Here is a 17,649-nt window from a genome sequence, read left to right on the forward strand (position 1 = left end):
GGTGTGTAGGATCACCTGCTTAATATTTTTCTCATGAAACCCCTCATACCCAGAAACAATAATGAATCTTTTCTACACTGTATCCTAGGCAAGTATTGCATCATAATTGGCTTATTTAATATTGGGCATGTTCCCCCTAAGAATCCAGGCATGTGGCTGACTGCTCTCTGTGTACAATCCCATGCAGAGTACCATCAAATAAACCCGGTGAAACTGAAATAGATTGGAATCAACCATTCATTCTCTCCAGATATGCTGCCTGACCGGCTGAGTTACTCCAGCATTTTGTGTCTACCTAAGACCAATTTCTACTGTGGTGATGTACTTTGCACAAAGGTAAATGGTTCTGGATGTTGAAGGTCAGTTACCTAAGTGCAAGGCATCACAGAGGAATTCTTTTGTGAGTGTTTTAGTCCCAATCACCTCCAGCTTTTTCATTAATAACATCCCTTTCATCATAAGGTTAGAAACGTGGATGCTTGATGGTGATTGTCAATTCGATTTGGAACTTCTCAGAAAAATAAACAGCCATACATACAGACCGGATAACAGTCAAGTCTGGGCTTATGTGACAAGTAGCACAAATCACAAAAGTGGAAGATAATAGCCATCTCTGCCTATTCTTGATATTCAGCTGCATTACTGTCATAAAGCCTCCTTTATCTACTTATATATTGTGGGTACAAGAACAGTCCACCTCCTGACCTCAAAATTCTGTCAACCATCCATAAGACACAGGTTATGTGTAATTAGGTGTTGCTCCAAAAACATAAATACCACTGTATTCAGAGCAAAACAGCATATTTGATTAACACTTCACCCACCTTCTTAACGGCCACTCCCTCCACCATCAGGATATTGAACTAGTATAGATTGTCTGTTAATGGATTGGTGCAACTCCCAAGGCTATTTAAATAGCAACTCACAAATCAATTTTGTCATCAAAAGTAGGCACAAGGGAACCCCACCAGATGAAGTACACTCTACCAAGTCACACAGCACACTGACTTTAAAATACACCACGTTCCATGATGATCGGGGCGGCACAGTGGCGCAGCGGTAAAGTTGCTGCCTTACAGTGCCAGAGACCCGGGTTCTATCCTGACTACAGGTGCTGTCTGTACAAAGGGTGCTCCAGTTAATCTCCCACACTCTGAAGACTTACAGGTTTGTAGGCTAATTGGCTTTGGTAACTCGGTAAGTGTAAGTTTGGTAACAAAATGCCCCAATGTGTAGGCTAGTGCTAGTGTAGAAGGTGATCGCTGATTGGCGCAGATGCGATGGGCTGAAGGGCTTGTTTCCGCACTGCATCTCAAAAACTAAAACAAACCAATCACTTGCAATAACAGTTCCAGATTAATTTATTCATAGTTCACCATCCCTTCTTAAGGGCAATTCTATCCTTTATTGTCCTGGGCAACGGCGCATGCGGTGGGAGTGTCCCGAGGATCCACCCACCGAACAATTGCGCTGCCGACCGGAACGTGCCCCGGTAGGCCCAACTCCCCCCACAGGCCGCTCAGGGGACTGCAGAGAAGCGGGGCAGCGAGACCTGCCTGGGCCGAAGGAGCCTCAACAGCGGCGATGTGGGAGTCTCTGCGGTGGCAGTGGGTGCCTCAGTGGCAGCGCGAGCCTCGAGGGCAACAGGAGACCCAGCGGTGGTGGGGCCTCGGCGGCGGTGCGAGCCTTGGCAGCAACGGGCACCTCGGCGGCAACAGGAAGCTTGGCGGCGGTGAAGGCACTCTAGGGGAAGAACAATGGGGACCCGACCTGGGAGGACCGCCGTGAAGAAGAATGGAAGACCCAGCGTGGGGGAACTGCCCTGAGGGACAGTTGGAGAACAAAGGGGGACCTGGGGTGGGGGAGTGCACTCTAGTTTTGAATCCTATGCCCAGGGGATAAGTCTGTGTTTGTTTGTTTGTTTGTTCATTTGTTCCGGTGAAGGTGCTGTGCACATGGCAGCCAGCCAGCAGTTGCTTGGCTTTTTCTTTTTGTTTTCACTTTTAACTGCAAGTTTTTGTGTACCTTGTTGTGTGTTGTGACTGTTGGCAGATCAATTTCCCTCCAGGTATGAAAGTTTGTTTCATTAAAGTCAATAGCAACAAAACCTGTTAAAGGTAGACCATGGCAATCTTTAATTGATTCGTCAGATGGGACTGGCGATCTACAATGAGCACAAACATTGCTCAGTGCTTCTGGGGCTCCCACTCAAAGAACAAAGGACAGTTAGTACAATTATACATTTTTCATATCAGTAAAACACTCCTACCAAGTCTGAATATGGCATGACTGAAAGATTCTGCAACCTTTCAGAATATAAGAAAAGCTGGGTCCAAATCAAGCTCATCCAATAACAATTTACTACTTATCTCTGGAGCGTCAGTTATTTTTTTCTAATCTTGGCCTTGAAAAGAAGCACATGTTATTACTGCAGGCTACCATCTCAATGTCTTTAGTGAAAAGACCTGTCCTCCGTATTGTGTTCCATATAATTTACAATGTCATTCAGACTTGGCACCGAGCCATTCTTTTGTTCTACTAGTCCATGCTTTTCTAGAAGAATGACTCCATTTTAGATTTGACTATTAGATTTGACTATTAGCTCTTTCACAGGGATGAATAAAGTTTTATCATACCGTATTGTTGTCGTGTCGTAGAAGGCTGTACTGCCCTTGAGAAAGGATAATAAATGATAGCATTGCCCATGTATTATAAATAGTATATTTTTAAAGATCTGCACTTACATTATTCTGAGTTGCTGTCAATTACATCATGTAAAAACTGCAATTGCTGATAACTGCAAAATTTGTACCAGTATTTTCCAAGCACTGGAAATACTAAGCAAAAATGCCTTTTTCTCGGCTGACGAAACACATTTTTGGAACTGTTCAAAATGACTGAATATCACAATGGGGGCTACACAATCCCATGGGTATCTCAAAGAATTTAACACAACCAAATGAATTCTCAAACATTCCAAAGCCACATCCACCAAAAAAGTTGCTCCAGGATAATATGGGTCATTCAACAAAAGAGAAGGTATTCTCTGTGCTTCAGATAATTGGCCTTTCAAACCAAAATTTGAATTACATTAATATTATTTTCAATATACTTCTGCTCAAACAGTAAGCAAGCTAACTTACCATATATTTTCCCTTTTAAAAAATAAGTCACAATATCAGTCTTGCTAACTATTCAAGGGTCAACATGAACCAATTATTTCAAGTGCATACCCAACCAAACGTATAATACATCCAATAAAATTGAAAGGAAGCACGGGATCTGGGGCACTGGTGAATCAAGAGAGAACGTGGAAAACAGGGCTCCAATGAATTGAGAGTTTGCAGCAAAAATCACTGGCTGGCTACCTGCCAAATCATTGGGATATCCGATTAGTTATCGGGCAAATTAGCAAAATTATTCTATAAATGTAGCAATCGCTTCAGCAGCACATATACCAATATTGGAATAATATTGCGAGGATTAGCATAGCCTCTGAGCAAGCATGACACTCAAATTTGTGAAGTGTTCCATGTTTTTATTGCAGGGAGAGACATATCCCAGTCCATCATGCAAATCAACCTCCCTTCCATTGGGTCCATCTATACTTCACGCTGCCTCGTAAGGTCACAAGCATAATTAAGGGCCAGTCTCACCCCGGTTACACCCTCTTCTATCAGGCAGGAGAAATTTGAAAAAGCTACGAGTGGCTGAGCAAACGAATGGACACGGCCTGCAGTGGCCTGGAACGGCGGTGGAGGACACCGACACATTGCAGGCTGACCTCTGCAACTCCAACTCAGTGCTGCTGCCAGGACAATGGGCTTTTACAATCAAGTTAAGACTCTAAACAAAAATTAAATTCAGATTTGAAGGGTACAAGATGGCGCCTAAAATTAGGCGACGTGTACTGACTCAGTGTGGTCTACTATCTAACCGTCTTATATTTAGAATAATTGTGCCTAATGATAGTCACTGAACTGTATACAAATGCAAACAGTTAGACTGTTACATGGATAGGACAAGTTTGGAGGGATATGGACCAAAAGCAGGTAGTGTAGCTGGGACATGTGGGCAGGTGTGGGCAAGTTGCGCCGATGGGTCTGTTTTCACACTGTATCACTCTATGACTACATTATACCTCCATCATGCATGAATTCCTTAAAATCAAGTGGTCGAGTTTTATTGCTTTATGCTCAAGCATAGAAACATAGAAAATGGGTGCAGGAATTGGCCATTCGGCCCTTCGAGCCAGCACTGCCATCCAATATGATCATGGCTGTTCATCTAAGATCAATACCTCTTTCCTGTTTTTACCCCATATCCCTTGATCTCGCTAGCCCCAAGAGCTAAATGTAACCCTCTCTTGAAAACATCCAGTGAATTGGCCTCCACTGCCTTCTGTGACAGAGAATTCCACAGATTCACAACTCTCTGCGTGAAGAAAGTTTGTCCTCATCTCAGTCCTAACTGGCCTACCCTTTATTCTTAAACTGACCCCTGGTTCTGAACTCCCCCAACATCTAGCAGACAAGCAGGATGCTTTCTCCAACCACCCCCATTTGAAGGCCACTATCTTCCACCGTTTCCGCCCAGTGCTTGGTACTTACTTCCAACAGTCACTGGTTGTCCTCCAGGATGCACCGAGCTGCAGCCTGGTCCATGCCGGTCACCTAGGCGAATTTGGCACAGAGACTCTCACGGCAGCGGCGCAACGCTTCCGACGGCCCAGGACTCTTGCACTGAGGCTGCTCCATGGCCGGAGCTGCAGCAAGCGACTCATCAGCCCAGCAATCACTCGCCAGCCCCGGCTCCCCATCCGCATCTGTCCCCGCCGTTGCTTCTGCTTCCATCCCTCCCTCAGCCCCGATTCTCCAACACCCGCGACCCATGCAGTCGATATGAGTTTTGAAATTTTCGTTGATCACAGAATTTCTCACAACAGAGTGTGAGAAATTTGTGATCAGCGTGAGAGCGTGAGAATTTGTTGAAATGCGTGATTCTCACACTCAATAGTTCAGATATTAACAGTTTTCGAAACTCTGTAGAAATATACTAGGGTTCAGACTGAAGTACACTTCCAATCTTGTGAACATACATCAGAAGATACAAGCTTTTAAAAACAGAACAGCCTTAAGGCAAGAGGCAGGAATGACAAGCATGTATTCACGGGGTGAGATCAGCAAGAGACTGCCCACGGATGTTTCTCATACATGTTTAAGCTGTACTCACCTGACACTGTAACCACAATGTACTGCTGTGGTGTAGTTACTGGTGAGATCTGAGCAGAAGGCTGCTGCGGTTGTTGTGATACCTGTAGCTCAGTGACATACTGTTTTTGGGATGGTGTTGGTTGCGGCTGCTGCTGTTGTTGCTGCTGTGATGGTTGTGCACCAGCAACGGTCTGCAAGTCTGTAACATACTGTTGCTGGTTTGGTTGTTGTTGCTGCTGTGGCTGTTGTTGCTGCTGCTGCTGCTGTTGTTGAACTGGTGGGAGTTCTGTAACGTAGGCCTGTGTTGCCATACCAACCTCTGCAGGTGGTGGTGTTAAATGGAACTCTCCACCTTGTCCACTAAGAAAAAATATAAGAATTTAATTTAAGAATTCATCAAGATGCGGTGAACAGATTGACTATAATGAGTTAGTTCTTACTACCATCTTTCATTATGTTTTAACAATGCAATCGCAATGTTATGCCAATCCTACCACATTTAAAACTTGTTACCACATCTGTTTAACCCATTTATGTGTAATGAGTGATGAGAAAGAGTAATCAGTGGCATCATTGTGTCATGCAATCTGTAACTGCCAATTACTTGAACAATAAGAATTTCCATGGTCTGTCATAGATTATGTAATAATTGTATAATTACATTTTTATCAATTCATTGAAGAAACGGTAGACATTTTCAAGCTAAAACATGCAAAGAAAGAAATATAACAGTTGCAGACAGCAATTGGGATCTAGATAAGCAATACCAGGTAAAGAGGTGTAAGAAACTTTTTTTTTTCACCCTCTAATTTCTGTTATTTTTCTTCATTGTTCTTCCCCAACCACATGATACCTCTCAAGTGCATAACATAGTTGCTGATTTCCTCCTGTAACTTTTCAATAATGCAAAATGATACAATACAAAGAACCCTCTCCTGAGTTGACCTTCCCATCCATTTCTCTTCTTTGAGAAAATATGAGCTATTCTCAGAACCTCCCACACTGCTGAACCTGTAAAATGAAAGGATACAACTAAATTCTGTACTTAATACTCTGTTTTGACAAATATTAGTTTTTTACAAATAATATATTGCCATGCAAAACTTCTAAAGGACGTATTAATGTTTGGCTGTGCGGAACAATACACAAGAGGTGTACATACTCTTTAACCAATACTGCAACTCCAATCACGGTTATCATCTGTGCTCCTGGCTCAGGTAGCATTAAAAAAGAACAGTTGATCTCTGCAAACATTATAAAGGTCGATATAAAAGACTTCTATTAATGTGCCCAGAACTTTGATTTTCAGATAATAATAACATAACCCAGGCTCAAGAGTCTTAAATGTAACATTCTGTTCTATGATTTATTCAGATATTCCACATAGAGATAGGTAATAAACACACAGGTATAGAAATAATATTTTTTTTTTTCGAATAACAATTTAAAAAGCAATTTTAAATTTGCTATGTGGTGCAATGTGCAACATACTGTTTTAATCTTACTGAGAAACTTGATTGTTTTTTCAGTGTTGCCATCTTCAAAACTTGAAATTTAAAAAGTATCTAAAAACCTCACCTTGAATTAGCAATGTATTTTTACTTGATCAACCCAGATCGTTCAGTTGCTTACTGTTTCAACTGATGATGCAAATTACATTGTTCGATTCATCACTATATCTCCAAATTAAATTTTGAATTAAAAATCTACCAAGCAGGGTGGAACTGAGTGTGTGTATGCTTGCTCAAGCTGCAGTATTGATGTATACCTCTTCAGACAAAATTCAAGGAGCTGATGATTGAAAATTCTAACTAGGATCAAAAAAGCAATAATTGTCACCCATGACAAATGATTGCTCAGAACATTTACCACACCCAATGTCGTGCAAATAATAATTGTATTGGAAGTTTGAAGCAAATGGCTTTAATGAAACTGTTTTACTTTTATTTGAAATATATTCGGAAATAATATGGAAATAAATATCCTCTGTCTAAAAATTGATATGCTGAATATTGTGATTCAAGCCCGTATCAAACTCCCTATATAATTCAATTTTTCTCAACCCTATGTTTCCTTTTCCTTGACTAAATTTGCAACATCTCTTGTCATTCAGGCTCTTGGACTTAGCTATCCCTGTTTTTCTTCCTCACAGGCTGGCATTTAAACAAATCTTACACGTGGACTTAACCAATAACATCCGCTCCAAATCTACTCTCTCCAGTTCCGGCCTAATCTTGTTGCTATTAGCCTTTCTCCAAGTTTGCACTTCCTCCAAAGTCCAATCTTATCTTTACCTTTACCTTTTAATAACCCTTTGTCTGTTATTTGCACTTTATCAGTTTATTTATTCATGTGTGTATATATTTATAATATGGCATATGGACACACTGATCTGTTTTGTAGTAAATGCCTACTATGTTCCGTGTGCTGAAGCAAAGCAAGAATTTCATTGTCCTATCAGGGACACATGACAATAAACTCACTTGAACTTGGTCTTGATCCATAACTAAATTAAGAAATACAATGTTAAAAATACTCCCGACAGTGCTATGTTGATTTGGTTTCAGTGGAAGAGTTATGTTCTTTCACTGAAACTCTAATCACCTGGCCAGGCTCGTTTCCCAACACAAGATTTAGTATGGCCAATTCCTGACTGGATTATCTACATACTGTGTCAAGAAACCCTCCTACATGCACCTAACAAATTCTGCTCATCTAATCCTCTGGTACAAATAGAATCCAAGTCAAAATTGGGGAAATTAAAGCCATCCACTCTGACTATTCTAATGCTTTTATATTTTTCCATAATCTGTTTATATATATTCCTCTATCTCCTGCTGAGTATTAGGAGGTTTTTAGTATAACCCCATCATAGTGCGAATCAATTTGACAAAGCCATACAATTGGTCTCTTCGGCGCCCTTCCTTTTGCGTAAAGTTTACAGTATACTACTCTACATTTACTGTGTAAGAAAGAACTGCAGATGCTGCTATAAATCAAAGGTAGACACAAAATGCTGGGGTAACCCAGCGGGTGAGGCAGCATCTCTGGAGAGAAGGAATGGGCGACGTTTCAGGTTGAGACCCTTCTTCAGATTGGTCTTGAGTGAAAAAGGGTCTCAACCAGAAATGCCGCCCATTCCTTCTCTCGAGAGATGTTGCCTCACCCACCAAGTTACTCCAGCATTTTAGTCTACATTTGCTGATCCGTCAATGAAATAGGAACTAAAAATACATATATATTTACACACCATAGGCCAATGGTGAGTAATTGTAGCGCCATCGTGTACCGATGGCGTAGTTCTGGGAGCACATGGTCACGCAGACAGACGGAATCACAAACAAGATGAGTGTTTAGTAATATATATACTAGTCAAAGCGGGACCAGTGTCCTGTCTTTGTAACATTGTAATGGGCAGGGGCAGGGGGCAGGATAAGGGAATTTGATTTTTTACAGTGGGAAGTTAAATTTTTTTAAATTTAAAATATGAATAACTTGTGAAATATACCATCAATCTGAACAAAACTTTGATAAAACACACCACTCGAAAATGGTGAGTAAGGTGGTCCAGAAATTGTAGCGCTATCGTGTACCATTTTGGCATAGTTCCGGGAACACATGGGCACACACGCAGACAGACAGACAGAAACACAAACAAGATGAGAATTTTAGTTTTAGTTATACATATATATTGAGATTGAACTCTGTTCCGCCTTCCATCACATTGAGGAATGCGGAGGAGTCACTGTGGTGGATGTTCATGTTAAAATGTATTTTGTGTGTTCTGGTGCTTTTTATTGGTATGACTCTATGGCAAGAAATTCCTTGGATGTTGCACAACATACTTGGCTAATACAATATGATTATGATTACTATATGTACAGATTCTCACATAATCTATAACAATATGGAGAAAGTACATTTGTATGTTGAATAAAATCCAATAATGATTCCAAAAATCACTTTAGCAGCCTGTATTTAAAAAAAAAAACTGTCTGATGTTCTGAGAAAGTTAGCAAAACAAAATACTCCCGACAGTGCTATGTTGATTTGGTTTCAGGTTTATGTTGAGTTAGCTCAATTAAGTCATACGGTTACTAAAATTAGTCTAAAAATTCCTGGACTGGGAACAGAAGGATTATTTCAGGCTCATAGCTTTCCAGCAGCTTTTGCTCGAAATTGGGTAAGAGGTGATGGGCCAGTACATGCTTTGATTGTGTAAAATGAAGCAGTATTATGCTCAATGATGTTTCCAGGTGAAGTTTGAGGATTGTGCAATTTACGAATGTAAACAGTGTTCTGATGCAAAGTCATTAACAGCAAACACACTTTCAGCAATGCATGTTCACAGATACAAGATGAAATAGAAAATAGAAAGGAACAATCAGTACACATGTATTTTTGAAGCAATGGAATTAATACTTTTAAGAGAATAGGGTAGAATCTGGTTAGTAAAATTATAAGTTCCCTAATTACACAAAAGTATGATTCAGAAGTTGTATACAGATGTTTTAATATATATAAAACACAAAATCGATCTCGATATTACGTAAAGCACAGACAGTAGAAGCTAGACTAGGTAGCTTATTACTGGCACAGACCTAATGACTAAAGAAATCATTTCTGTATTGAAACATTCTACGTATATGCTCATCTCTCTATGTGTGTCTTCCTACATTTGTGACAAAGTAACTGCCCCACCATGAAATTAATCAATATAGATACTACAGTACTGTGTCCAACAAAGACAGTCATGAAGTATCATGTGGAAGACAAAAAAGTAACAAGGTAGACACAAAATGCTGGAGTAAAGGGCCTGTCCCACTTTCACGACTTAATTCAAAACCTCTGCCAAGTTTAAAGGACCTAAAACAAAATCAAGATCGTGGTAATCTACGAACTCTTACGACCTTCCACGACTATGTTCACAAACTCCTACGAACTCCTACAAGTATGTCTACGAATTCCCATGACTATTTCGATGCACTCCTTACGGGTAAAAAGTTGCAATTTCTTTCATCCCGACCATTTTTTTTACTCGTGGACATTTTTTATCGGGCTGGAAAAAACATCCCGACTTACCTGATGCCACGAGTACCTACGGCTGGCATAACGAGCCGCTACGATACATCTACGAACTCCTACGACCTCCTACGGACTCGTTACGAACATTCTGCGAGTTTGAATCGAGGGGAAAACTCAGGAGAATTTGTTAATTACCTTGTGAAAGTGGGACATGCCCTTTACTCAAGGTGAGGCAGCATCTATGGAGAGAAGGAATGGGTGACATTTCGTGTCGAGACTCTTCTTCAGACTGATGTCGGGGAGGGGGGAGGGGCAAGAAAAAGATAGAAAGTGGGCAGAGACTGACGGACTTGTAAGAGAACTAGGAAGGAGGAGTGGAATGAGTGAGAAAGCAAGGGCTATCTGAAATTATAGAAGCCAATGTTCATACAGCTGGGGAGTAGACTACCCAAGCAAAATATGAGGTGCTGTTCCTCTGATTTGCGCTGGGCCTCACTCTGACAGTGGAGGAGGCCCAGGATAGAAAGGTCAGATTGGGAATGGGAGGGGGAGTTGAAGTACTGAGCAACCGGGAGATCGGGTTGGTTACGACGGACTGAGCAGAGGTGTTCAGCGAAACGACCGCCGAGCCTGCGCTTGGTCTCGCTGATGTAGAGAAGTTGACACCTGGAAGAGTGGTGCAGTAGATGAGGTTGGAAGAGGTGCAAGTGAACCTCTGCCTCACCTGGAAAGACTGATTGGATGGATTTGAGGGGGGAGGTAAAGGGACAAGTGTTGCATCTCCTGCAGTTGCAGGGGAAAATACCCGGGGAGGGGGTGGTTTAGGTGGGAAGGGACAAATTGACCAGGGAGTTACAGAGGGAACGGTCTCTGCGGAAAGCAGAAAGGTGTGAAGATGGGAAGATGTGGCCAGTAGTGGGATCCCGTTGGAGGTGGTGAAAATGTTGGTTGATTATATGTTGTATGCGACGGCTGATGGCGTGGAAGGTGAGGACAAGAGGGATTCTGTCCTTGTTACGAATTGGGGGGGGGGGGAGAGTAAGAGTGGAGCTGTGGTATATAGAGAAGACCCTAGTGAGAGCCTCAACTATAATTTCTTGAGAGCCCTTGCTTTCTCACTCATTCCCCTCCTCCTTCCCAGTTCTCCGACAAGTCTTACTGTCTCCGCCCACTTTCTATCTCCCCCCCACCCCCCTCCCCGTCATCAGTCTGAAGAAGAGTCTCGACCCGAAACACCACCCATTCCTTCACTCATTGATGCTGCCTCACCCGCTGAGTTACTCCAACATTTTGTGCCTACCTTCGACGTTATCCATCATCTGCAGTTCTTTCTCACACAAAAAAAGTAACAAGGTTTGGGCAAAGAAATGGTGCAAAATTCAACCGTGAAATTCAATTACTGTCTGCTGCAATCTTCTCAATGGGTACATTCCAACTAAGTTACACAAAGCCCGTTATTCTAAAAATCAGTTACTATTACTTGATCTTTCATGTCACGATTTCTGTCACATTGCTACAACTTTTAATTTCCACTTTTTCCACGGTATGTGATCATTACATTTTCACTTGCTTCTTTACGTACGTTATCTCTCAATTCCCTGCCATCACTTCTCTTTACATCTCCGTTCACTTCTCATTATGTCTGTCTACACTTTAATATGTTCATTTACTGGAAATTTTTGAAGATGAGAGTATGTAGCATGATGGAAACTAAAATGTATGTGATAGGAAATATGGATTTATGCCAAGCAAAGCTGCTGAGAAATAATATGTTACGAAGATGCAAGATTGAATTAATCTGTATGTTATAGGTGGCTTTGGCAAGGTGACCTGAAATGAGGTACTTTCTTTAGCTGAATGGTCAATAACTTGAGTACAAGGAGTTAGGTAATTGTAAGAATTACAAGAAGAAGGTTGGAAGAAAATACTTTCATCCAAATGTTTGGAACTTGCTGACATACTGTAGGTGGTGCAAGCAAAATCCATCATCACAATCAAAATGACAAATGAGCATTTGAAATGCTGTAATCTACAAAGCTATGGACTATAATCTAATTTCCAACGAACTCCTACTGGAGGAGAGTTTATGAAACTCTTCAAATATGTGTCGTCAACCAAAGTCACCTACACCACAGTAGGTGAACTGCAGTTCGCAGATTACTCCAGTGTATATATTAACACTCAGAGGGTGAGCTCCAAGTCATCATCAACTCAATCACTAAAACAGCGTTTCTCAACTGGGGTTCCCCGGAATGCTAGGATTCCGCAAGAGATCGCTAGGGGTTCTGAGAGAAATAGTGATAAATAGGCTAATCATATGTAAATGCATTTTTTAGTTATTTTTGTGTTTAATTTCATATTCGTAATTTTATTATACACATACGGTATGTTTAGCGACGTCTATACGGCGCCAGTGTGAAATGGCCTTCAGTGGTCAGTGGACAGGAGCTGTACGTGACGGATTTGTGTATCATCAAGCGACTCACTCGAGTACAGATGCATACACGGTCTCCATCAGTCCTGTCTGTGCTTCCTGGAGTACAGGTACAGTCCCTTATTCACCCATGTTATTTAGTATGTTTTACCCATTATTTAGGGATGTTATATGAATTTAAAAAATGTAAGTATGTTTATGTTTAGTTTTGTTAGTTTATGAAAAGTTGATTTATGTATGTTTTTGTTAGTTTATGAAAACTTTGTGTGTTGTTTTCTCTCTCTCTTCCAAGGTTAGTTTTTCTGTTTGTCTTTATTTGCTTCAGCTTTGAGCAAGCAGTTTGATTTCAGTTTTTTTTTTTGCATTGTCAATAAACTTGAGAAAAACGCAAGTTAATTTTTGCTTAAACCAGTTATCAGAAAAATATATTATGTTTGCCATATGAACTTTAAGTTTATGAAAGAGAAAGAAAGAGATTAAAAAAGATATACAATACTTTTTATGTAGAGGTTTCCTGAGACATGAAAACTATTTCAAGGGTACCTCAAGGGTAAAAAGGTTGAGAAACGCTGCACTTAAAAATATGCGAGGATGCACCAGTAACTGCTACAAACAATGGCCTCTGATGTTTCGGGAGTCATTCCTCAATGAAAGATTTCATGATGAAATTCACAATCACTTTCAGTGCCTTTGGCCACCTGAGTGAAAAGTTTTGAAGATCAAAGCCTAAAGACAGCAGCAATCCCTGCCAACCTATGTACTTCTGAGACAGACTATTTACAGAAGGCACCTTAAAACACTGCCTAAGTAAATTTCCAATTGGCAATACTGCTGCCTCTGTGTTTTAATTTTTAGCAGCAGCAGGAACAGCATTTGAGATTGGCTGATAGTCTTAAAATTCTGTAAGCCTTTCAGTCTGCTTAGAATTGATACAACTGTAAGCTTTGGCATCCTGCTATCGACCAATGCAGGAAATGCGATGTTGAACCAGAGAGAACAGCAAAGAGTAGAAGTGTTCTCGTAAGTGCAACAAATGTAAAAGCACAGCAGGACTGGAGACTGAAGGTGCAAAATGGGACAGGAGATAACAAGACAAAATTGAAAATCTTTGGACAGGTACGTAAGTATATATATATAGCCAAAACCAAAAAGACAACAAAAAGCAAGGTATTTGAGATTAAGAGACTCAAGTAGTGATAGTTGTGTTGATTAAAAAGGTGGCTAAAGATATATCTGGTGGAGGTGTAATTAGAAGACAAATGAAATCAGAAATACTAGAAAAGAGAAAAGAACCAGAATGCGTAAAACGGAATGGTTGATCAACCGAAGAGTTAAAGAAGTGTTTCAGTTTTTCTTGTGATTTTGTCTTTGGTAGTGTTGGTTTAAATGGATCAATGCCAGGAATGGATTGGTCTCTGTACTTTTACAGACTGCATTGTTTTTAATTAGCAAAGTTATATCTATTTTCATCAAATAGTAACATTAAAACTGAAACCATAATTTCAATACCTGATGGATAGTGTAAATGTAGAATAGGCAATGGGAAGGTAGTACATGTATGTTCTGATACTGTATTGGCATAATCGTTGCACTGGTTTAACAAAAAACATACTAAAATTATGCTTGTGCCTTATTAAAATTAGGTATACACAATGAAAAACAATCACAAGGTGCAGTGTTTGCAAAAATTCCTGATTCAAATATTTTGCATGTAGTGTATTTTCCTATAGAATAACTTCTTATATACACACCAACACCTCTACTTCCTCAGATGATTAAAAATATTTACCATGCCACCTACGACACTTACCAATTTCAACAGATGCAAAGCAGAAAGCATCCTATTGGAATGCATCACAACGCAGTTTTGCAACTGTTGCAGTGTTGTAAATACAGCCTAGGCCATCACACAAATACAGCCTAGCCCCTATCAGACTACTGAGCAGTCTTCATATAAACTGAGATGTAGACTTCCATCTCTCAACCTACCTCAAATTTTTTCAAATCTGCACTTTCTCTGTAGCCGTAACATGATATTTGCATTCAGTTTCACGTGTTTATTTATGTCTTGATTGTACTCGTACATGATATGATTTGACTCGATAGCATGCATACACATTTTTCCAATGTATCTCCATACGCGTGACACCAATAAACCAAAATCAACATCTGATCTAATGCTCACTTTGGTCGTGTGAGATTGGAACCCATATGTTGTCATATAAAGAATAGAGTGAGACACTGGTGTTGCCCAGATGTGGCCCATTCCATCTTCACTTCATTCTGCCTTGTAAATGCAACCCTTGTCCCACTGCGGTCATTCCTTCTTCTCCCTGCTCCCATGCACCATAAGGTATAGAAACTCACACCACCAGTCTCAGGAACAGCTTCTTCCCCTCTGTAATCAGACTTCAGAATAATCCTTCCATAACCTAAGGTACTTTCTAATTCACTTCTACCCCATTGTGGACATTGGAGTTTGTCTGTAAAAGCTGAGAACTATATTTTGCACCCTTTTGCTCTACCTATTTTACTTGAGTTTAACTTGATTGTATTTATGTCTAGTATTATCTGACCTGTTTGGATAGTGTGCAAAACAAAGCTTTTCTTTGTAGATCCACCACCGATTTTCCCGCACTCCCTTTAATCTGGACAAATTTACGAGAGTGCACTTGAAATTTCCCATGGAAGACCCCTCAAAATACTGGAGTAGCTCAGCGGGACAGGCAGCATCACTGGAGAGAAGGAATAGGTGACGTTTCGGGTCAAAACCCTTCATCAGAAGAAGGTCTGAGGAATGGTCTCAACCCGAAACATCACCCATTCCTTCTATCCAGAGATGATTTTTGTCTATCTTCGGTGTAAACCAGCATATGCAGTTCCTTCCTACAAATTTATAGACATCTGTTTATCTAGTTTAATGTGCCTTTTAGTAAAGGAGCAATCATCTCCTTCAAAAGTGATGGCTTGCTGGCTCTTGTGCCATCTCCAAAGTCATAGTATAATAGTGATTCAGGCGAAATGTGTAGGAAGGAAATGCAGATGCCGGTCTGAAGAAGGGTCTCGATCGGAAATGTCACCCATTTTAGAAATGTTTGAATGCTGCACTGACTGGTTGACATTTTAAATTTCGTTGTACATGGTTCATGTTACAATGACAATAAAGAAACTATTCTATTCTATTCTATTCTATTCTATTCATTTCTTCTCGAAGTGAGATAGATGCTGCCTGTCCCGCTGAGTTACTCCAGCATATTGTCTCAGGTCAAGCTGATCCCCAAAACCAGGAAGTGGAGCTGCCCTGGCAGCAGCCCCGACGACGTCATGCCAGTGACGCCACGACAGTGACGTCGGTTGGATGACGTCACATCGCTTAGCGTCACGGCATTTGAAGGCCGGTCTCGTGCAACAACCACCGGCCAGGTTCCCGCGCAGACCTTCTACACCCGCCCCTCCCTCACGCCCATTGGCCGGTTCCGGCGCATCGTATAGGGCAGGCTGCGTCGCCATTGGCGGAGGTCCCCGTCAGTTAGAGTGGGTGACCCCTCCCCCCCCCCATTCACCTCCCCTCCTTCTTCCTCCCCATCCGGTTAGTCCGCGCTGCTACGAGACGCGGACCTCGCCTCCTTCCCCTCCCTCCCCTCCGCTGCCGCCCGCTGCACGGAGCCGCCAAACGGCAGCAGCCCCCTTCCCCTTCCCCTCCCCTCCTCCACCACCACCAGCAGCAGCACCCGCGCCTCAGCAAACATTCAACCCGCACCAAATCACCATCTCTAACTTAAAACATTCTAGTCAATCCAACATGTTCATCTGAAATTGTTTCTGGCAAGGCCGGATTACTAACAACAATCAATCACCACCAAAATTATCAAAATTGTTATAAAAAGTTCAATTTACTTCATAACTATCAACACAGAGAATAAATATTAGCTTCCCCCCCGCAAATGAATAGTTAGAGTGATCTTTGGACTAACAACCGCCATTTTGTGCCTGAAAAATCTTTTTGGCATCGTCATATTAAAATTATTTTATCTTTTTAATCTCTTTGATTGAGAATTTTGGTTCATATTTTATAATATCCTGTCAGGAAAAAGTGTTTCTGTTTATCATACGAAGTTTCTCGATGAGCAGAGAAGAGAGAAAAAAAAGAATCACCTTTGTGGCGTAAGTTGTTGTTTGACGGGGTAACAGTCGCCAGGACTACGGTGGCTATGGCGCTCGTCCTCAAGGCAACAGTTGCTAGCCTCCGGAATCAACCCCGGCAACGCCATACCGGAAATCCCGCCCACCGCCACCGCCCTGACTGGCTGCTTCCCGACAGAGGCGTCTTCCCTCACCCCTGCAGCCATTGGCGCGTCCCCCATCACTCACCTGTGCCCGCCCCTTTCCACGGCCTCGATTGGTCGGTCTCGACGTCGGTCAAGCGCAGTCCTCTTCCGCGCGGATATGACGATCGCGCGGACGTGCAAAGCAGCAACCGAGCATGCGCACACGTAGGGTGTTCGCGAGGCACTCTGGGAGATGTAGTCATTGGGCAGAGATACGGAACCCAAGATAAGAGGCAAGTTTCCCTCTCCCCTGACTCTCAATGTGACCCAAAACATCACCCATTCCTTCTCGCCAGAGATGCTGCCCGACCCGCTGAGTTACTCCAGCTTTTTGTGTTTATCTTTGGTGTAAACCAGCATCTGCAGTTCCTTCCTACACATAGGGATCTTATAGAAACTTACAAAATCTCAAGGGGTTGGACAGGCTAGATGCAGGAAGATTGTTCCCGATGTTGGGGAAGTCCAGAACAAGGGGTCACAGTTTAAGGATAAGGGGTAAATCTGTTAGGACCGAGATGAGAAAACATTTTTTACACAGAGAGTGGTGAATCTGTGGAACTCTCTGCCACAGAAGGTAGTTGAGGCCACAGTTCATTGGCTATATTTAACAGGGAGTTAGATATGGCCCTTGTGGCTAAAGGGATCAGGG

The 17,649-nt window shown here is 41.7% G+C and overlaps 1 protein-coding gene and 1 non-coding gene across 9 annotated transcripts in view; one reads left to right on the forward strand and one right to left on the reverse strand.

Annotated features, from left to right (window-relative positions):
* rfx1a (regulatory factor X, 1a (influences HLA class II expression)) overlaps nucleotides 1–16,943 on the reverse strand; it is a 75,519-nt gene extending 58,576 nt beyond the window's left edge. For 6 of the 8 annotated variants that reach the window (XM_055664097.1, XM_055664095.1, XM_055664096.1 and 3 more), the window contains exons 1-2: nucleotides 16,828–16,940; nucleotides 5,233–5,573 (exon numbers count right to left, since the gene is read on the reverse strand). In XM_055664097.1, the coding sequence (XP_055520072.1) occupies nucleotides 5,233–5,524 (292 nt within the window). In that variant the 5' untranslated portion in view covers nucleotides 5,525–5,573; nucleotides 16,828–16,940. Of the gene's footprint in view, nucleotides 1–5,232; nucleotides 5,574–16,827 lie in introns of all 8 variants that reach the window. The other 2 variants (XM_055664090.1, XM_055664089.1) reach the window with 1 other exon arrangement.
* Nucleotides 3,438–3,540, forward strand: LOC129714587 (U6 spliceosomal RNA). Its single transcript, XR_008726365.1, has one exon. It is a non-coding gene; the product is annotated as a U6 spliceosomal RNA (small nuclear RNA).
* Nucleotides 16,944–17,649: the final 706 nt, after the last annotated feature.

The sequence above is a fragment of the Leucoraja erinacea genome, chromosome 39, assembly GCF_028641065.1.
Source record: "Leucoraja erinacea ecotype New England chromosome 39, Leri_hhj_1, whole genome shotgun sequence".
NCBI classification, from domain to species: Eukaryota; Metazoa; Chordata; class Chondrichthyes; order Rajiformes; family Rajidae; genus Leucoraja; species Leucoraja erinaceus.